The 22,561-nt window shown below is 43.8% G+C and overlaps 1 protein-coding gene and 1 long non-coding RNA gene across 4 annotated transcripts in view; one reads left to right on the top strand and one right to left on the bottom strand.

The window, feature by feature from the left end:
- The window catches only part of FRMD4A (FERM domain containing 4A), a 434,031-nt gene that overhangs the window by 357,142 nt on the left and 54,328 nt on the right, over window positions 1–22,561 (bottom strand). The window contains exon 1 of one of the 3 annotated variants that reach the window (XM_081879086.1): window positions 7,908–8,103. The exons of the other annotated variants lie outside the window; for them this stretch is intronic. Within the exon in view, the coding sequence (XP_081735212.1) occupies window positions 7,908–7,940 (33 nt within the window). The 5' untranslated portion in view covers window positions 7,941–8,103. Of the gene's footprint in view, window positions 1–7,907; window positions 8,104–22,561 lie in introns of those variants that run through there. 3 annotated transcript variants of the gene reach the window in all.
- On the top strand, window positions 12,969–19,892 carry LOC309351506. Its single transcript, XR_014160874.1, has 4 exons — window positions 12,969–13,173; window positions 15,408–15,657; window positions 18,041–18,174; window positions 19,646–19,892. It is a non-coding gene; the product is annotated as an uncharacterized lncRNA (long non-coding RNA).

Below are 22,561 nucleotides of genomic sequence, written 5' to 3'. Positions count from 1 at the left end.
CTTTTATTCCCTCACAATCACATTCTTAAACCTGATGCCTGTCTGAGCATTTATCTGAACGACAGATATGCAGCTTGCACCTTGGAAGCAGAAAAGCGCAGATATCTGTGGCATCCCTGGTTCCAGCAAGTGGAACACAGCGACAGCCCCACACGCCCCGTGCGACTGAGGAAGTGGCATGGGTCAGTGCCAGCCATGGATCCCATGTGATATGGACCAAGAGAAGGACTAGCTCAAGACTTTTTGGCACCTGAGGCAAGCCACAAAATGGTGGGGAATGGAAATCTACCTTGGGAACAAGGGAGAGAATCAAATCAGCCTTACCCAATGGTTGAAGTGGGAATCCAAGGTAGGTGCAGACCCTAGGAGACCCAGGAGAGGGCAGCCATTTCCTCCTTAGGCCTCCTATTTACCAAGAGGCTGCTGTAGAGGAGGCATGCGGGGGGGGGGGGCAAAACAGCTATGGCTGCCACCGTGGCAACAAGAGTGGGCAACACATTCCTTGCAGGCCAGATCTGATGCCCCTGTGGATCCTGCTGCCTGAGGCGGTTGCATCACCTTGCCTTGTGGGTGGGCCGGCCCTGCCCAAGAGGCACAGAACTACAGAGTCCCACTGAACAACGGAACGGTAACACAATATTGATCTGCCTCCCAATTACGTTTGATTATCCCCAAACCAGGCATTTTCACTTTACTGACTTATCAGTTTGTACAATCCTTATCTACCAATCTGAAAAAAGTTACCGCAATGTTGATGGAGCCTTCTGTTTAACTAGTTCATTTTCCACATGGCAGCCCATCAAACCACCACATCCTGCCCCTTCTCCTTAACCTCATGCATATTTATGTGCCAATTATGAAGATCCTAAGGTATAAATGCATTAAGGGCCCATGATTTAATGTGCTTAAGACTATTACATGGTATAATGCAATTACAGTTTGATGTGCAATTTACCTCCACACTTTATTTCACAACTGTCACTATGTTATTAAGTAGCCATAACATAAGAAGACAGTGAGGCAACCACTGACCAAACAAATTACTGGTCCATGAAATCTGCTTCTGAAATATGTTCTTTGTGAAATAACACATATAAAGAAATCAGCAGAAAACAAGGGGCCTATTTGTCCCAGTTTATAATCAAGGAAGTGCCAGGCCTCAAGGCTGGATGAAAGCCTTATTATACACCATATGTATAATAAATGTTAAGTGAACCCCGCAAGCTAATAGATATAATACAAAAGGGAAAAGGAATGAGGAGGGAAAAGGAAAGCAAGCTTCAGAGCAGCGGCTCCTTCACGGGCTGACGGATGAGGGTGGACAGACTCCCCTTCTGCCACAATTAGCTTCCTGGGAGGCAGAGGATGAACTGGCCACGTGGCTCTTTGGGCCTGGCCAGTGACGGGGGAAGGGCATGGCTCCCTCCCTGTCTCCCAAGGACAACAAGCACTTAGAGAAGAGTGGCTAATTTACACCCGTTTATAATTCATCATATCTGCATCCCATTCTTCTCCATACTGGGTGGTGGAATACACAGGGTTATCCTATTTGATCCTCACAACCCCCTGCGAGACCATGGCTGGCTCCAGATCACACCACCAAGTTCATGGCTTTGGACTCCTGGCCAGACCAGTCCAACTGTAGAATCAAAGAATCATAGAATCATAGAGTTGGAAGAGACCCCAAGGGCCATCGAGTCCAACCCCCTGCCAAGCAGGAAACACCATCAGAGCACTCCTGACATATGGTTGTCAAGCCTCTGCTTAAAGACCTCCAAAGAAGGAGACTCCACCACACTCCTTGGCAGCAAATTCCACTGTCGAACAGCTCTTACTGTCGGGAAGTTCTTCATGATAGATTGAAAATGAACATAGGTTTGCACAGGCAGAGTCAGGGCTGGCCCTACCATTAGGGAGAGTGAGGTCATTGCCTCAGGCGGCAGAAGCTGGCGGGCAGTGGCTATAGCCCCTTGGCTGTTCCCCTGTGTGTAACAGTGGTGACCTGCCACAAGATTACATCTGATTCTATAGCTACATAAAATAATATTGACAGTCCCTACACTAACCCTCTGCTCTGCTTTGAGGTTCAACGGCCAGCCCACTCAGCTTCTATACATATGAAATGGAGGGAAGGGGAGCCATCCTGCTCTCTGCCTTGGGCAGCAAAATGTCTTGGACCAACTTCCACCATCTCAGACTCTACAATTGGCAGGTGAGGTCATGGTGGCGGTAGTGCTGCCTGGCTGGCATTGACCCATGGCAGGGTCTTCTCAGTGGCAGCTCCCTGTTTGTGGTGCACCTGTCTCCCTTGTTGTGCCAGCCAAATGGGCAGGATGCATCTGCGCAAGGTGCATCTGTCTCCCTTGTTGTTGACCTTCAGGAAGAACTGAAAAACATTCCTGTTTGCCCTGGCATTTGGTGGCAGGAAGATGCTGTTCCTGGCATCCCTGAAATCATTGGCTGGCAGAACATTTTTAACTACTTTTAAATTAAATGTATTTTGTTATTAATGTGTTTACTGCACGTAGTCACATCCTCTCTCAGCGCCTGCTTGCTGGGGCTGGCAGGGCAGAAGGAAGACCAGCACTTGGTGGAGCTACAGACAGAGGGACTCCGTGTCTGGTTGTAAGTGAGAAAACAGACATGCACAGCGGATCACTCATCTTCATCAGTCACATGATCTAGGGCTGAACTTTGAAAGAAGGCATGGGAGCTCAAGGGCTGCGGAGATTAATCCCAGCTCTTGGCGTGCACACACACGAAAACTTATACCAAGAACAAACTTAGTTGGTCTCTAAGGTGCTACTGGACAATTTAGATAGATAGATAGATAGACAAAGATATATATAGACTGCGTCAGACCAACACGGCTACCTACCTGAACCAAATACAAGACAGATCAACAACTTTAAGAGTATTTCTTCATACAACCCAGTTACTGAAAACATGGCAATAAAGTGGTACCTCGGTTTAAGAACAGTCCAGTTTAAGAACAATTCGGTTTACAAACTCCGCAAAACTGGAAATAGTGTCCTGGTTTGAGAACTTTACCTCGGTCTAAGAACGGAATCCGAATGGTGGAAGGGCCCCGGCAGCATGAGACCTCATTAGGGAAAGCGCGCCTCGATTTAAGAACGGTTTTGGTTTAAGAACGGACTTCCGGAACAGCTTAAATTCATAAACCAAGTTACCACTGTAGTTAGTTAGCCACAAGAATTAACAGACCCTTTTGCATAAACCATGCTCACCATTCCCTTTCATTCTAGAATAATCAGGCTTCTGATTTTAGTCAGAAATAATGCTTTTTGTCAACCACACAAACTGTACAAACAATGCAATGATACAGAGACGTAGATGAGTAATTTAACTGAGATACATTTCTGTGACCTTGATTTTTGAAAACAAAGAAAACCCAACGTGGGCCCAGGGTTGCAATCCAGCGTCCCAGTAACCCCTGCTAAAGCCACCAGTGCAGAGTGACTAAGCACAAAATAGAAAGGATTGCAGGTGGACAAATGAGTGATTTTTAAAGGCACTTATTATTATTTTGCTTTTGCCACTTACAGCAGCCCAGGACTGTATTACACTGTCAACATGAACTAAGAAATGTCCCCAAACTCGATTTCACCTTTTCTAATGCACTAGCAGGGAAATACATTCGCCACAAGGTTTCATTTTTGGTTACAGGATTTGCATTGGGTTTTCATGAAATGCAAGCATTTGCTTTTGCCATCTGCTAAGTACTTTGAAGAGAACCCAAATTAGTTTAAAAATATACATTATACTCACTCCCCATATGGTTCCACAGAAAGAAATGTCAGCTTTCCCTTCTCCTCCCTTAATTTTGATCCCATTTATTTGTACAAGCGCAAAGTGACTGCCAAGTATAATATCATCATCGTTATTATATAGTATTTGCCTAGATTTTTTAAAAGTACACACTATCAGGCAAGTTGATGTTTCCCTGCCCTACAAAAAATGGAATGTAATTTTTAAGAAACAAGTAGAAATGCCTCCAAGATTCTGGTGGCTCTTGGGTTCCCTTGGCCCGTGGGGGATGGGTGCTCAGGTAATTCAAATGGATCATTTTCCTCATTGGCTCAAACATTCTGGGGTGCTCCGTGCAAAGAACAATTGTGGCAGTGCTTTGGAAAGCCTTTGCGGGTCTTGTGCCCTCCCCATCACTTCTGACAGAGCCCTGGGTAGACATTTCAACAGACCTCCATGGCATGGGCTTGGGGTGCCAGCATTTCTGGGTTGGTTCTGTAAGAAAAAGGCAGCTCTTGGACGCCCCTAAAATAGCTATTTGGAACTGATATCATCTGCTTTTCCTATTTAGGTATTAACATATCCTCACATTTCATTAAATAACTTGATCAATGTAACATAACACCTGTCCACTTTTGATTCCTATTCCACGTAACTGTCCATTTTGTGGTCCAGAGAATATTTATTATTAAAGGACACCCAGCCCCAATATCATACTTACAGCAAATAGTAATTATGATGTTAACCAGATGGCAAATCAGTATCATGCTAGTTTGCCTCAGGCAACCATTTCAAGGAAATGGACAAATGAGCATACAGTGGAACTATCACCAGCACTATTATAATTTTGTCCATAGAGAACAGTAAATTGAGAATACTGGCAATTTTTTATTAAATCGAAAAACAGTCACAATGGTGGTGGGAAAGCATTGCCCTATTAAGATTGTTTCAAAAGATATAATTGTCCCGTGTTCTCCCTCCTCCATAATATTCTCTGTCATTTTCTCAACCAAGATTACTACATCAAGCCTAGCTTCCTAAAAGCCTCCGGCAACACAGCCTGCTATTGAAGAATAGAAAGAATGTACTTGCAAAACAAAACAAAACAAAAATCAATCAATTAATTTTAGTCCCAAGCTTTTAGACAACAATTACCAGACTCAAAATCAAAACTGAAACACCCACACACTGTTTTCCAAATCACTGGACTATGTTGTTGTACGAAAGTATAACATTAGATCATTCATATAATACTTTGTAATTAAATTGACTATAAAGGCAACATGAAAAGAGTTGGCTTGTTGGCACCTGTTTGAAAAAGACCAAATAGTGAAGGGTGTGGATTGCTGTTTCCATAGTTTCCTTTAAAGGACCAATTCACTGCTGTGCTACTTTGCTTCCTATCAGATTCTATTAGGATAAGTGATTGGTGAATCACCCACTCAGAAAAACAATATTTTATTCATGGTTGCATGTCTATATGAATAGCTTGGGGTATTATCTTTTTAAATTGCTGTTTCAATGCTGTTGAAGCTACTGTAATTAACATTTATTTAATGCCAGCAGTCATAACAACTGTGGTAACAACAACGGTGTGCCCTGGGAAGACAGGACTTTATTTGTGCAAGAGGTCACTCCTGACAGAGGTTTCTCAATGGCTGAAGACAGGGCTGAAGCACATGAAGTAAGAAAAACAGCTCAAGTTCCCCAGGTGCAGAGTGCATTTCCCACGTCACTGAGAAACTAGAGTCTCTGCACACATCAGAGACTGGGCAGAAGCGTTTCAATTCTAGCGGGTGGCATTTCATGTGAACTTGGGGCCCAGCACCTCTTTCTTATAGGAATTCAGCTTCTTCCCCACAGACATTTGTATCTATGTTCATTCAGTGGCCCTGAACCTTTCCAGGCTCATTGTGCTGCACTTCCTCAAAAGCCAGCAATATTTGACCCACTTTTTATTTCTTGCATTAATTTTTCCTTTCCTGTCTTTATCTACAGCTGTCCTGTTCTCACATTCTTCCCCTCTCTCATCCTCCTTTCCCACTCCCTCTCATTCCCTCTCAAAAGGGTGTTTGTGAAACCCACATCTATGGGTTGCAACAACCCACCACTTGATCACCAAAGAGGTGTATGTCTCAGACTGCATCCCCTCCAAGTGCCCCGATTTTCCAGCGACAGTCCCAGAATGACAGAAGCCATCCTGTTTTGTGATTTGGTCCTGGAATGTCTCTATTTCCCCACCAGCACTGCTGCCGCTGAGCTGAGGAAGGAGGAGGAGCCGGCGCTTGTCCTGAGCGATGAGGGTGGAGGCGACAGCTGAGAGGGAGAATCCCGTTACCTCTCCCTGACCAGCGCTGCCCACCTCCTCCCCTGGGCAGCTCATAGCTAAATGAGGGGGCAGGAGGTGTATAGTTGGGGGATGAGGAGGAGCCTAGTGGCTAAGGGAAATCAAGCAACATGAGGTGGGGCTGGTTCAGGAAACACTGTTCCTGATAAAACGATCTTAGGAGAGACATGATGTAGTTTGGAGGCAGAGTGACTTAAGAAAGAGCTATTGTTCGATACAGTTCGCTCAGAATAGCTAAAACCAGCCTCTCCTCCCTTGGCTCTCTTCTAGGGTGTTTCTGTTTTCAGTCTGCTGACTATGGAAACTGATGTGAGCAAAGTCTTAGGAATGGCTTGAACATGTGGTCAGCTGCATGGGCATCTACACGCTGCCTGGTTTCTGAGACCAGGGTCCACGTGGCTCTTCCCAAAAAGCTGGATGTGCCAAGACAAGTCAACAATCCTTTTGAACTGCATGCAATCCATGCTAAACAAAATAAATCTAGCATACTAAAGACACACACAGCTTCAAATGTGTGAGCACTAGTGAAATGCCTGCATTGTGAACAGCAGGACCTGTATCTTGCAGGAGCACCTGGGGCCAGTTCTGTCTGCTGCTGACTCTGTTCCACACAGCAGGCCATGGGCACGTCTGAGAGAACTCTGGCAGAGACACTAAGGATAACCCGACTCCCAACCTCATAGCACTCACACACACACTTCTGTCTCTTGGTCACCTTAACTGTGACAGAGGACTTTTCAAGGTGGCTCTCTCTCCCATGTACGCACACACATAATGCACATATGGGCCCATGCTGGGGTTTTGTTGAGGTGCATGTGCATTGGTGTGCCCATTCCCCCAAAGCAGCTTAGCCCTTGCCTCTTGGAAGGCTGGGTTCAAGTCTTGCCTCTACCACTGCATGGTTCATTGTGTGGCTTTGAACCAGTCATTATCGCTTAGTCTCAAGTCACTTCAAACAGGGACAGCAATGCCCTTCCTCACAGCATTCCTATAAAGCGCATTATAAAGCATTAAACAAAACAAAAAAACGACACCAACTAGTATTAGTCCACCTTATTTAGATCAGTCACTCAACAAACTTTGTGAGAGGCATGTCAACATGACTAGTGGACCACCAGCATTTTCACCTCAGCAAAATGCCACCACGAGTTGTAAATGTAAAATCAAGATCAACACAAACTTCACTTCTATGGCATTCTCTTTATTTCTTAAACCTCACTGCATTAAAAGAAATCATTGAGCAGCTTTCTAGCATAAAACTCAAAGGACAAATAAAGCCCCGCTTTGAGCATGTCCTCTTGCACCCTTTACAGTCTCCCAGCGCAAATTTGGTCTCTTCCACACAAAAATGCTTTTGCAGCAGATAGAAGCAAACAAAAGCCATGTCGATTCCTTGCCTATCTGCAATTCTGCTGTCTGAAAAAATGCTGTTCCTCCACAAATAGCAGTAATAGTAATAATCATTAAAAGCCGCACAGCCCACAGCATGATGTGCAGGGACCCTTTCAAGTGAACAGCTCCCCGGGTGCACACAGTCCCTGCTTCCCACACAACACAATGAAAAGCATCCCGACAGGAAACCCACAGGAAAAGTGTGAGCGGCTGAGGAGAAATCCTTTACAAAGGAATCCCTCTGAAGCAGAGGAAGAGGAAAATGGGGGGTTTCTCCTCCTTACAGCTATCTGGCTGTCCTCCTCTAAATCAAAAGTACAGATTCACAATAGACAAAAACTGAGGCATCTCTTCCACACACTTCCTCTCCCCAGGAAAGCATTGAAATGTATCTCCTTACCTTGGTTCTCATGGGAGACAGAAGCCCTTCCATTTTGCTTTCTTCCACATGCCAATCCTCTTTTCTCCAACTTAGTTTCTCTCTTTTTCTTCTTCAAGTATCCCATATGATGAATGAAACCATGTCCAAACCCAGCAGCGACTTCCCCTCAGAGAAGCTGAGGCGGCAGCAGCAGCAGACCTGCCTGTCTTCAACTCCTCCTCACTCTGCGCTGTGAGGAACACGGGGCCAGAGAAGCCTCCTTCTCCCTCCCTCCCTCCCGCCCTCCCTCCCTCTGTGCATAATATGCCTGCAGCTACGTACTATAGTCACAGACAAATGCTCCTTCTATTACGTAATGCGTTCAGCAACAGGAGATCTGAAGCAAACCAGAGGGATCAGGTCACGCAGGACAAGTGGAAGCTATGGGCTTGTCTCTGAGCATCTGTGGCCAGCGGAAAGCAGCCCTGCCCCTCCGATCAATCAACTGGATTCAAAGGAAAGGGAAAGGAAAATCCTGATTGCCAGAACTCATGAGTAGTAAGTTTCTTGGGTGTTTTGGAACTGTTTTTGCCTTAAATCTTAAATCAATTAAAATCTGAACCTGCCTTCAATTCAAGAACACACGTAACACTCAACGTATGGAGAGTTAAGTAGTTGGGGGTCCAATTATATAATGGGGGGACTGAACTAAGAATGAATAAATCTGTCACTTTCAGTTTCTCTGAAATTCCGTACACCACGTTTCCACGTCTGCAATTGCAAAAAAAGTATTTGCAAAAGTCCATTAGCATTGTACTGCATATTTATGCTAATTTATACATCGTATTAATTTGTCTCTACTATATACATTACTGCCAACCTAGCAGTTCGAAAGCACGTCAAAGTGCAAGTAGATAAATAGGTACTGCTCCAGTGGGAAGGTAAACAGCGTTTCCATGCGCTGCTCTGGTTCGCCAGAAGCAGCTTAGTCATGCTGGTCACGTGACCCGGAAGCTGTCTGCGGACAAACGCCAGCTCCCTTGGCTGGTAAAGCGAGATGAGCGCCGCAACCCCAGAGTCGTCCGCAACTGGACTTAATGGTCAGGGGTCCCTTTACCTTTTTACTATAAACATTTTGCAAGTAATTTCCATTAACATAGTGCATTTTTGTACATTATTTTTGGCCAATATATACTTTTTAATGCACAGTTTAAAATACCATAAGCCCTCAATTTAGGCAGAGGTTACAGGCTAGGGATCACGCCTAAAGCTGAAACACTTTGGGTGCAATGGCTTTCCCCCCAGATGCCCACCCCCTTTCCACCCCTTTCAATTTTTTTATTTTTCCAAGTGCATAAAGCTGAATATGCACAAGTTAAATGTGCGTAAGCTGCAGGCTTACTGCATACATATTTTCACACAAGTTTTACAAGGGTTAATATCAAAACCTATCTGCAGTGCCAGAACTCATCCACAAAACACTGAGAAGCATCTGAGCATAGACAAAGTCTCTCTTTTTCTCTCATTCCCTCTGCTCTCGCCTGCCTGGGACTGGGGGAGGTAAGCAGCGCAAGCACAAACTCCTGCATCTTCAAAATTAAACCTTGATATTAGCTTTACAAGTGTGCAAATAATATCTGATAAAGGATCGCCTAATCTTAGTTGAAGGTTCATCACCTAACATTAACCATGGACTTATTTTGCACAATGCTGAGAGGCCACTGCTCAGAATTAGCTTTATGTTACCAAGATACTATTTCCAAGAGACAATAAAATGAGCGAATCACTTTTTCAAAAGAAGAAAAGAAAAGAAAAAAGCCAGAGGCACAGTAAGACATTATAAGAGCAGCCTGGGTTGTCTTGATATCTGCCCCCCTCCACCTGCCTTTCCAATGCTGTTTGTCTACTAGATTATTAACTCTGTGATTCTTTTTCTTCTCCGCCCTAAAGGCTCTTGCTTTTGCACTATCTTCCTCTTGCCGCTTGTGGGTTGCTAAGGCGTTCCACCTACTGCTGCACCATTAATATGCATTCCAAAATAATGATATTGCTCTTAACCATTTTCCAGTATGAATGCAACTCCTCACTGAAATGCAAAGCCATCGGACCAAACCCAAGCTCCCGGACACATTTGCCAGAGCAAAGGAAATGCTTTTGCAACTCTTATCAAACATATCCATTTCTTTTAGCTCACTTTGTCATTTATATTCAAACCGTACTTACAAGTCTCTAATAAGTGCTGCAGAATAAATCACATTCATGCACATCAAGACTCCACTACATTGATAATGATTTACTGACTAGTAACAGGATTAATATCCAATGCGAGACTTGCAACAGCAACACTTAACAGTGACAGCCGTTCGCTGATATTGGACATTAGAGTCATTTATTTGGTTTTACTGGAGTTTCTATGTTGTACATGAAGTGTGATTAGGATCAAAGCCTAAGGGCATCCCCATCCTAAATACTGTATATTTACAGGGAGATGGGAGGAGAAATCATTTCCCTGCTTCTTGTTTACTGTCCTGTAACCTGCCCAGGAAATGTGCACTAATAGGCAGTCTTCTTCTTCAATAATAATAATAATAATAATAATAATAATAATAATAATAATAAAAAACAACTTGTAGTCTGTTCTTTTGCCAATTGTGATGCCAATTCTAGTGACAACAGGGATGGGTGAACTGTCAATTTTGGTTTTTCATTTTGCCAATCCTAAAACCAGTTCTCATTTCCACTTCTGTTTGCAAATTCTCCCCCCACCCCACCCCAAAGTCCTCATGAAAATCCACACGCATTCTGGTGCAAATTTATCCCAATACACACATCTTTTAATGCACCTTCACCTTATATGCACAATATTGCGTAGGATTCTTCTAAAATATAAAGCATTTTTATATGTTATTTTCGGTAATGAATAAATTCATATGCAGGGTTTACTTTCCAGTACAAATTACTTGGCTGGAGAACTCCCTTGCAAAAGTCAAATAATTGCACGTTTCAAAGAATGGCTGCATTTCAGTTCGCATATTGTTTCCCAAAGTGACAATTAGGTAGATTCGCTTTTACATGTGAACTGAATCTAATTTCTCTTGTATCCCTAGTGGCAAACAAGCCACACCATGGCTGCAAATGAGACAGAGAAGCCAGCATTTTGTGGTCTGCATCTTTCCCAAATGGCTAATTTCCCCTCATATACCCTAAAACATGGAAGGCCATTAAATCTCTCATTAGATGCATCTAGCATCTTGTCAGAGGTCACAGGATATGCGAAGATAATGCTCCAATTTGTTATTTTTACTTCCTACAAGTATTTGTTGCTGTTACTGCAGCCCAAAGACTTCCAGAGCAGGTTAGAGGCAAAACCACAAATAACTGTAATAACAGCAGCACAGTCTCAGATAAAACAGAACAATTCCACTATCATTTAGCTTTGAGTGCTAAGAATGAGCGCTGAAAAGATCTAAGCCGGAGGTGGGTGGGTAACCTGCTGCCCTCCAGATGTTGCTAGACTCCAACAGCCCCTAGCAGCACAGTCAATGATTAGAGATGATGGGAGTTGTGATCTAACAATATACCTAACATCTTGCCCACTCCAGGCCTAGGGAAATTAGAAGAAGTCATGTCCAGACTAGATGACGGTCATGCACTTCATGTGCAGCTGCCTTTAAAGATGGTCCAGAAACTTCTGTCAATTTCAAATGTGGTCACCAGAGTCCTGATGGGGTACCTGCTACACTAGCTTCTAGCGCATTTCCAAGCCCAATTTAAAGGGTTGGTTTTAAGATTTTAAAGCCTGCAATGGTTTGGGCCCAGGCTATCGGGTGGGCTGCCTGCACCCGTACCATGTTGCCCATGCTCTGAGATCCTAATCAGGGAATCTCTCCATGTGTCTGCCTCCCAGGTTTGCAGGCAGGTGAGAGGGTCTTTTCTGTGGTGGCTCCATACCTTCTGAACACCCTCTCAGTAGAACTGCTTATGGCATCAGCTACACTTCAGGCATTTCAAAAACTAATTTATATTTTTTTTTGTCCGGGATGGAGGCAGAAATATTTTTATGTTATTGAAGCTCTGTCTTTGTTTTTAACTCTGTGAATCTGTTTTTATCATGGCTTTTAGTAATATTTATTTTTTTACATGTAGCTTGTTTGTTTGTCAGTTGCTTTGGGTAGGCCTTGCACCCAGAAATGCAGCCTAGAAATGTTTCAAAGTACAGTCATACCTCGTGTTGCGTTAGGTTCATGTTGAGTCTTTTCAGCTTGCGAATGCGGCAAACCGGGAAGTGTATACTTCCGGGTTTTGCCCCGCATGTGTGTGCAGAAGCGTTCTGCGTGCTTCATGCATGCGCAGATGTGCTCTATCAAGCACCACTCTAGTTGCAGACTTTTTGGGATGCCAACGGCACCCCAGAATGGATCGTGTCTGCAACTTAGAGGTACCACTGTAAATAAATACATTTTGAAAGGGTTGGAACCTGGAGCCATAAAACCTTTCTGGGAAAAGTATTCCACAAAACTGATGTGTCACTGAAGGAAAGGTTTTTCCCACTGGAGAAGGTGGGAGAACTTGAGAAAAGATCTCCATCTTAAACCTCAGGCAGCTTCGCACGGAGCCAGAGCCGCAGCCCTGCTTCACCCTCACAATTTCTGTTTTCTGATTCCGTGGAAGGCCAGGCACACCCAGCAGGCATACTTGAGCACGCACACAGTACAAACAAAGGTTTTGAAAGTCTAAAGAGAAAAGACCTTTGAGCAGCGCCAGTCCTTGTGGTCACTGGAATGGCTGTGATGGTGGGGAGCAAGTTCAAGTGCATAACAATCTTCTGAACAAGCAAGGGGGGTGGCTCTGCGGCCGGCTCTGGCTGGGAACCACCTGGGCCTCCTTCGCCCCCTCCCACAGCCCCACACATTCCCAAGGTTTCTTAATGAGGATAACACAATGGGCGGCTGCTGCTGCTGCTGCTGCTTCTGGGCTCCATTTCATCTGCATGCTGCTTGGCGATCATGTGACTGGGCAGATTATCAGCTGAACAAAAGGAAGCATCAAGGGGTTGCCATGGAGACGTCCAGGCAATCTGACTGTTGCTGGCATTGTACAAAGATCTAAGAGTGGTGGAGGGAGACATGCTAATCACCCACTGCAATGTATCATTTTATTTTTAGCATATGGAGCCTGTAGAATATTAATGTTGCTTTTCCTTTGCACTATGCTTTTCATTCATAAATTTATGAGGTTTTAGTATTATTTCTTCTTGGTGTGGCTCCAGAAGACCAAAAGGGAACACCTTTGCTTTCAATAGCTGGCAAGTGTGGGCAGGGGCAGCCGGGGGGGGGGGCGTATGTTACAAGAAAGGTTACAATCCAACTGATAAATGAATGTTTCTCAAATATTTTTTGGGCTGACCCCCTTTTGAAATTTATTCCATCTTCTGCCTGCCCCGCCCAGCCCACTCACCACAAACCAGCATCTATTCAGTGTACAGTGGTGCCTCACAAGACGAAATTAATTCGTTCCGCGAGTTGCTTCGTCTTGCGATTTTTTCGTCTTGCGGAGTGCGGATTCCCCGGGTATTAACAGCTTTAAGAAAAAGGAAGCAAACCCGCAAGACATTTTCATCTTGCGAAGCAAGCCCATAGGGAAATTCGTCTTGCGAAGCACCTCGAAAAACGGAAAACCCTTTCGTCTAGCGAGTTTTTCGTCTTGCGAGGCATTCGTCTTGCGGGGCACCACTGTATGTGCATAAAGGAAGACCCCAAAAGGGCCAGGGGGAAAGTCGACACAAAAGTTCAACAGATACAAGAAGAGACAGAGGCATTAATACTAGTCCTGTCAATCCCAGTGTGTTTTGAGTGACTGGCTGTTCATCAGGAGACGATGGCAATTTCTTAGCTGTCTTATCCCAAACAGAGCTCCCAATGACAGCCCACAATGGCATCAATGGCATCAATAAAGGTTTCTGCTGAACCTGTTGGATTTCTGTTAGAAATCCCTTCTCTCCATCCCCCCCTCCCCAACAGATGAACATACACTGGTGACAACTTTGCACTCATTTTGGCACCGGACAAAGCTGGTTTTGTTTTTCTGGGCACCAATTATATTATATTGATAAATCTGCTTTTAATATATTTTTGTCATTTAATTGTTGTTATTTATACTTAATTGTTAATCTCTTCAGGAGTTTTTAGTGGAGAGAGATATGCAAATTTAATAAACCTTAATAGGTCTTAAGCATACACATTTTGTTGAAACTGACACATTGCTTAGCAACGAAGCTAAGAAAAGTAAAAGCCAGTGAAGTTGTCTAAAATAAGATTTATATATTTTTAAAAACAAAACTGCTTGGACCATTAGCTATATGCAACCATGATTAATACCTTGTTTGCCAAATGAATGCTGATTTGCAATCAGATCTAAGAATGTGCTGATATAGCCACATCTTATGATCTAGTCACTGCAGAAAGTTAATTGAAAAATTAGGCTAACAAGTGTTAGCCTAAGAAGAAAGACAGAGAGACTAGAAGTTTCATTATCTGATCTAAATTTGTTAATCCAAGCAAAGTCATAAAGATCACCAAAGCCACTTAATAAGAAAGTCACTTCCCAAGACGTGCGTATTCTTGCCAATGATTTTCCATAATTAAATGGGTTTCATTTACAAGTCATGTGCATTTTGGGATTTTTTTCTGTATTGATTTTTATGTGCCTGGAATTTTCAGTGCAACTATTTAGCTGACTGAATGCTTCATCTCTTTTCACAAATGATGCTTAAATCAGTTTATGCTTTGCTCTCCCCCCGCCCCCCCCAACCAGGTGTAATGAAAAAGGTGCGTTGGACTAGAATGAAACCTTGGACTTTTAAAAGAGCTCTTCCTGCTTTCTCTGTCACACCCTGAACACCTGCAGACCACACATTTTAAGCGGAAAGGTGTCATTGAAAACCTGGCACTTCTCAGGTGACTGAGTCCAAGTGGGTGCTAAAAAATTCTAACTGATCCTAGAGGACAACGCAGCAGCGCACAACATTCTGGTGGAGGCAGCACATGCTTTTTTGAAATTTAACTTGGAGGCACACTGGTGTAGGAATGTATACAGGTAAAGGTTCCCTGCTCCCGAAGGAGGCGTTGATCTGAGCACAAAGGAAAACCTCCTCTGGACACACGCAATTCCTCTCCATCTCTGCTTCTGAACTATTCAAGGGCATGTGATGGCACAATCACCAACCTCAGTGGAGAGGGGGGGGGGGTGAGTCTGGAGCAGCGATACACAAAGAGAAGCAGGAAGCTGGGGGAATCCAGTCAGTTGGGTGGGGTATTATTATTATTGGCTTTAGACTTTCAACCACTTTTATACAACAGAGCAGCACACCAGCAGTTGTCTCAATGGCATATTAGCAGTCCCCAGCACTGAGACACACTGCGGTCCTGAAGAAGTGATGCACTGACTGGTTCATCCAGGATCAAAATTCATGATGAAAGCGTCCCATTTCCCTCCCCTCCCTTTTCTTCTATTGACTCCTTCCATCTTCTTCTTTTCTAGGGCTACAAAGTAAAAAGCAGCTTCAGTGCAGACCAAGAGAAAGAGGAAGTAGCTGTAGAGCTACATCGTTCAGGATCTAACTTTCTGTGTAAACAGAGACAAACATTTGTACTACACAAAGAAGATTGCTGTTCCCATCTGCTTCATGCAGCAAATTGGATAAAACACCCAAGAAGAAATTTTGCTATCCCCAAATCAGAATGGACTTTACAGTGGTTTGTTGCGAGCCATCCCGAAGTCCCAAAGGAAGGTATTACCATATATAAGCTGGTCCCACCCGTATTAATGCAGGGCCAGTGCAGAGAAGCCCCAGACATGAGGGTAGTGGTCACTTAACTGCCCGGCTCCTTCCCCATCACTACGTGCTCCACACACACACACCAGGTGTAAGGCGACAGAGCTTTATACACCACTGCAAGCACACAATTGATGTACGAGTGGGAGCCTCTTTTAGCAGTCCAGGGTGAGTCTGGGCCCTGCTTTATTTTACGCTGCTAAATAATCCAGCTATCATGGGCTAAAAAAACTGGTTATTTTGGGTTTTTTTAGATTCCAGTGTCAAGGACGCTACTCTTACCGTTGTTGATATCTATTTCAAATTAAATGCAATTCCTCTAGTTATAGCTTTGGTGAGACACGGCTATTATGTTCTCAGTTAGATTCCTAACATGCTGGCCACTAGGCTCCCTGGAAGAAGGGAACATCTGATACAAGGTGACTTTTCTTCTGCCTTGTAACTGACAGTAAGCAATGATTCTGATGACTTACCCACAGTGCAGCTCGGCATGTATTACAGGAGGTCATAAAACTGAAGCTGAAAAAAATCACTTTCTGAAAATTCTACGATGTGTTTCCCTGAAACACAACAGTTTCAAAATGGCCTTTAAAAGAATCTACCTTTCTGTGCCCTCTTTTGTATCTTTTCAATAATGACGACTCTCAAAACAGCATAAGCATCTCTGAATTGGATCTTTGAGATGCCGCAAAGACAGGAAGAGAACTCTCTAGCCACAGGATAAAAGAAAAGTAGTTTTGGTTCACATTTGATGTACACATAGTCTACGTTTCCACCCTTCAAGATGTCAAGCAACCAAACAAATACTTTGAACAATACATATTAACAATGCTAATTAAATCCCAAAGGTATTGTGGTTGATTGTAGCAATGTTATAGAATCGTAGAATTGTAGAGTTGGAAGGGATGCTAAGCGTCATCCAGTCCAACCCCTGCAGGAATCTCAGCTCAAGCATCCCTGACAGATGGCCATCCAACCTCTGCTTTAAAACCTCCAAGGAAGAAGAGTCAACAACCTCCTGTGAGAGACCGTTCTACTGTCAAACAGCTCTTACTGTCAAAAAGTTTTTAGTTGGAATCTCCCTTCTTATAACTTGAAGCCATTGGTTCGAGTCCTACCCTCCAGAGCAGGAAAAACAAGCTTGCTTCACCTTCCATGTGTTATCCCTTGAGATATTTGGAGATGGCCGTCATATCTCCTCTCGTCTCCTCTTTTCCAGGCTTAACATACCCAGCTCCTTCAAGCATTCCTCAGAAGGCTTGGTTTCCAGACCCTTGATCATCTTGGTTGCCTTCCTCTGCATACCTTCCAGCTTGCCAACTTCCTTCTTAAATTGTGGCACCCAGAATTGGACGTAGTATTCCAGGTGTGGTCTGACCAAGGCAGAATAGAGCAGGACTATTACTTCCCTTGATCTGGACACTAGACTTCTGTTGATGCAGCCTAGAATAGTGTTAGCATTTGTTTTCTTTTTTTGAAATCTCAAAATGCTTAACTTTGGCTTAAGCCTGTATGGAAAGCCCTGCTGGATGAGGCCAAAGGTCCGTCATCTGGTGTAGCATCCTGTTCTCCCCACGGCCAGCCAGATGCCTTGGGGACGCGCATGAGCAAGACGGGAGCACAAAGCCCTCTCCCAAACAGCCACTTCATTGTGCCCAATGCTCCTGAAACTTTGTACAGCTTCTCTCTTCTACTTTACACTTGTTTAAATTTTAAGGACACTGACTGGTTGAATTTTGGAGTATTTTTTCTGTTGGTGATTATTGAAGGTTTAAAAGCTGTGGGCTGCATCCAGTGTTAGTCATATTCAGAGTAGAGCTATTGAAATTAATAGACATAACTAACTTAGGTCCATTAATTTCAGTGGGTCTACTCTGAGTTGGAGGCATCCCTGCATTCCTGGCTGGAATGAGCATCCTACTGTACAATTTCCAAGAAATGGTTAGTGTGCCACTGAAGAGAATCACTATTCTGATTAACATTTTTTTAATGTCAGTTTAAAAATAGCAGACCCTCCAAATTAATAGAAAGCTGATATAGGAACCAGAGAGATATTTCAATTCACCCAACATGTCAGGACTGACAGTTCCCAGCAGAACAAGCGCTCGTGCTCAAGAGACGGCTTAAGAGATGGCATTTCTGTCCTGTCTCTGTAGAAAAATGATCTGTGCTCCAACAGATGTGTCAGAATTTCCTTCTCCAGTAGTGATGCCTCACATTTTGCTTTTGTTTTACTATACACAACTGTTAGTGTTTGTAAATATTAACACAGGCATTTTAGGTGCTGTTTCTCCAGGCAGCCTAGTAAATCCTAATTGTGGTTCAACTTGGTGTAGAGGGAAGCTGCAGAGTGAATCAGATCCTGCAGCTAATACACAAGAAGAAGCTGTGCCCACAGCACTTCCTCCGACTGCATTGGCACAGTCCAGGCACACTCGTGTTTGGACACCAGGACAGACCCAGCTGCATCTGGTGAGTTCTCTTTCGCTGCTGTAAACAGAGGGGCAAGGAGAATAATTCTCATACTGGGTAACTCATTTCCATATTAGTTTTTCAAAATTAACCATCTGTGCAGGTATACATCCTGCATCATTTCAATGCGAATTTTTGTGGTTTAATAATCCCAATTCCTAAGTGCACCAAAGTCCTATTTGGGCACTCAAGATGCATCTTGATAAGTACCTGCGGCAGGGCAGTGGGCGGCACCTGTGGGTTTGGAAAGGGCTCCTGCATCCTGAACGGGGCCCCATCTAATGCTGCCCACATGCTGGGGAGAATGTCTGCGGGGAAACAGCCTACCAAATGCAAACTCATGAAGACTGCCTCAAAGAGCTGACAGTCACCTGCCTGACATGATTATTATCACCTGTGTTGAATGCTCAAATTGGGAAGGGCCAGAAGAAATTGTTTATGTATGTGACCACAGCCAGCCGAATATTGTTATGGGCATATTATAATTCTACAATCTGCCTACTATGCACCCTACCCTTCCAGAGAGTTATGCATGTTATGAGGGGCGAGGGTTGATGGTAAAGTCCTATTCACAAATGTCAAGAAACCAAATTGTACTTCCTCCCTGAGTATTAATGCCCTGACCACCCTACTATGTTGCATTAAAACTCTGCAACGGCAGTATTCCAAACTCCGTATATCTACCCTGTCACTGGAAACATTTCAGCATTTTGTAGATTTCCTGCAGTCTCTCTCAAAAAAAAATTGAACATTTTTTGCACTAGTCCACTTGTGTTTTCAGAATATTTGAAACCAGCTGCGACAAACCATCTTCATTCCCATCTCAACTCTTTAACATGCATACTCATAAAGGACCATTTGTGCAACCCTAAAGCTGCATAGCCATCATGTAGTGCAAAAGGAGCAGAAAATGCAGGGAGAAAACCAGCAATCCTTGACTTAAAGGAGTGGTAATATCGCATCCACTGAAGTGCTGCTGGATCCTGCTAAAATTCCCACTTTTATGCAGAACCCTGCTACTCAAAGTATGTCCAATGTCTTGCTTGGAAACAGCAGAGAAAAGAAACAAGGCATTGTGGGTGCCAGGTGTTGTGTTTGAGGGAAAATAAATAATGCCATCTAGCTAGATGACATAGACCAAAACTTGTTCAGGGGAGGGGGATGTTGGCAACTAGAAATTCTATAATTGCTTGCTAAATATGCTAGTTTGTTTCAAACATACAAAACAGCGTTTTTCTTCTAGATGAATGTCTATTTGAGATTATTATGCTTTGTGCATCATCCATCCCTGACAAGGTCACCTGCTATATTAAAATGTCATCCCAGCGTCTGGCTCAGGCCCATCATCATCACTAATCATTGCCATTTTCACATCCTTAGATGGATCTGCATTGTTGGAGACAAAATTGCTTTTGCATTCCTGCCTTTCTCTGACTCTTTTTACTGGATTAATTTCTCGTCTTATCCCTAGAGTTGCCCTCACAATTGGCGTCTCCATAGAAAGCAGTCACTCGATCCAGAGTCCTAACGGCACAGCAAGAGATGGTTGCCGTGAACAGCTGTAAAACCTTTTGCTCAGAGGCCGCCTTGCAAACAAATCCCCCCCCCCCATTGAGCCCCTTCATAGTGATCTATTTTGCTCATCAAGGGTTGGCCAGTTGAAAATTGTCTCTCTGAGGTTTCACCCCCACGGCATCTTCCCTGGAAGAAGCTAAAAGATTTGAAAGGCATAATAAAATGCCATTCACTGAAGCAGTTTCTGTCCTCCGTGTGTCACAGAATTAAGACCTGCAAGCACACTTGTATGTTAGTCACTTAAATATGTTTCAAGGCTTTTGTCTCTGGACTGGCATTTAGGGTTCAGGATTCAACCAGAAGGTATTTGGAGAAAATGTGGAAATGTCAAAATGGCAGGCAGCTTGCAGTTACTTGCTGCCCATATTAACTGGATGGTAATCCCATCTCGATGAATGCTGCATTTCCCAAGTGTTTTTTTTTTTTGTTTTTTTTAAATGAGAGTCTCTTGTCATCTCCCTCAGCAGCATGATGCAATCTGCCAATCATCTCCCACAAATCCAGTACGGACCCCTGAAATGTTCAGCCTTAGCTGCTGGGGAAAGAAGGCCCTTCTTGCCTCAGGATTCTCAGGGTCCTCTCTGAAATGCTGTGCTCCTGTACTTCAGCTGCCCTCCTTAACTGTTTGCACTCCCAGAATGGAGGTGCAAGGAAGAGAGACATGTCTTTCTAAGGAGTCGGGGCTTTCTCTCTCTCTCCTTGAATGCCTTTTTTTCTATCATTTTTCAACATCCAAATTACATTTGTATATTATTTTTTTAAAAAACTATGTGCATTAGAAAGACTGCCAGACTTAATTGGGGTTGAAGAAGAAAGATGAAAAGATTGTGTGACATTCTGAGCAGCTGGAATTGGCAGTGAGAAAAAGCAGAGGAAATGAGATTGGTGGAAGGGACTGTTTATAGCACAAGACGGTCCATCTGCTTGGAGGGGTGAAAATAAAACAACTGAACCTAAAGAGACTTTGAGGTGTGAACTAACTGCCTACTTGCAAGCAGCAGAAGCAAGAGACTACTGCATTCACTAGGAATAGGATGTTAGCTCTTCTGCACGCAATACAGCTGAAATTCTTGTTGCATCTTAGTAATGTACTCAGCTACACTAGTTAAGAAACAGCTATTGGAATGAGCTATAAACATGCAACACCAGATGGCGCCAGAGAGCAGGACATTTTAAAACACGATTTCCCATAGAGATCTTTTCTTTTGTTAAAACAATCTAGTTTCTGACTTATTCATAGCATTTTTTTCCTGTGTTTGGACTCCTCACCAAATCATTTACTCCACTGACTAGCTGAGCAGACCACACAGATTAACATGATAGGCCCTATAAGTGGCTTTGAACAAGTCATTCAAAACACCCATTCAAAACACTTAGCTGTTGTCTTTCTAGTGGGTCTCATCTAAATCAGAGATAATTTTGTATCTTTGGCCACCTAGAGGATGTGGGAAACACACGTAGCTCGGATAACATATTTTTAAATCCTAGAGGCCCTACCACATTTCAATCACGGTGCAATAAAAACATATTTTTTTTAAGTTTTGCTAAGAAGAAAAACAAAACAACAGAGGAACAAAACCAGAGGAAGTGGGTAGTGGAGGCAGAAGTAAATCAGGAAAGAACAAGCCCACATACTGAAGCTTAAGACTGAAGCTTCACCTGCAAAGCGGGGGCCACTGAATTACGTTGTGACGTGGGTTGCATGGCTTAAAAGCTGCATCTAATGCCACAATCAAGTGCCACTTGACAAGCAGCAAGATAGCTTGTTGCTCCGTGAAATTTAAAAGGATTCACTGCTAACTGTTCCCGGATGGCAAAGGATTAAGGCCCATCTGCCCCTGGAGGGGATCTTTTTGAGAGTGTGACTTACCTACTCTCCAAACTGAGGACTTTATATTAGTTGAACACATGAGCTCTGCAGCCACGAAGTTATTATTGGAAAGGTGCTGCTGACTTCATTGCAGAGCCTGAGTTGAGACCTATCAGTCGCACCCGCCCACCAAGCCCTAGACTACCCTCCAGAAAACAAAGCCACCCTCGGAAATGCAGACACTGACCAGGCTGGCTCTAGATGGGGAACTTGTTGAACCCAAGCTCCCAACAAGGCAACATGTTGACTGGTCAGAGATGATGAGAGTTAGAGACCAGCCACATCTGAAGGGCTGCAGGTTCATCCATCTCTGCTCCAGAGAATAGGGAATGCTCCAAGGAACAAGAATGGTGGGGAGGAGGAACGGGAAGGAGGAAAGGTGTAGGACAAGCCCTCTCCATGATTATGCAGCCTACACGCTTGCACCAGGAATCCAGGCGCATCCTTTCCTACAGCTTGCTGAGATGCCCTTGGTATTGTCAAACCTCAAACGCAGCGTACTGTATGTTATGGACAATGCACACGGCTGGCTCATGCAACTTGGGGGCCTGGGGCAGAAAACTGAAAGAGAACCTCTGCCACCAAGAATCTCACACTAACTGAGATGTGATCCACTGCTCCACTGAATGGGTCAGATGACCCATTTATTAAGCATTCATCCTGATTTGCTAGCACAAAGGTTACATGCAGGTTAGGTTATATCCAATTTTTACTGAGCATTTGTTCTAATTTGTTTACAGGGCAGTTCTACACCAATGCACAATCATCCTGATTTGCTTGTGGGGTGTTTATTTGGCTTTCCCTTAGTCACTCGTTCATTCCCACACACTTTTCAATGCATTTCCACATCACTTTCCAAACCACAAAACCCCCAATTCTTTTTTTGTAATGGATTTGTTGTGCTAATGCAACAGAGTCTTTAATTGCACAAACTGAAAGTTC

The sequence above is a fragment of the Podarcis erhardii genome, assembly GCF_964252035.2.
Source record: "Podarcis erhardii genome assembly, chromosome: 10".
Lineage (NCBI taxonomy): Eukaryota > Metazoa > Chordata > Lepidosauria > Squamata > Lacertidae > Podarcis > Podarcis erhardii.
Note: the sequence above shows the minus strand (reverse complement) of the source record. Positions and strands in the feature narration are given on the sequence as shown.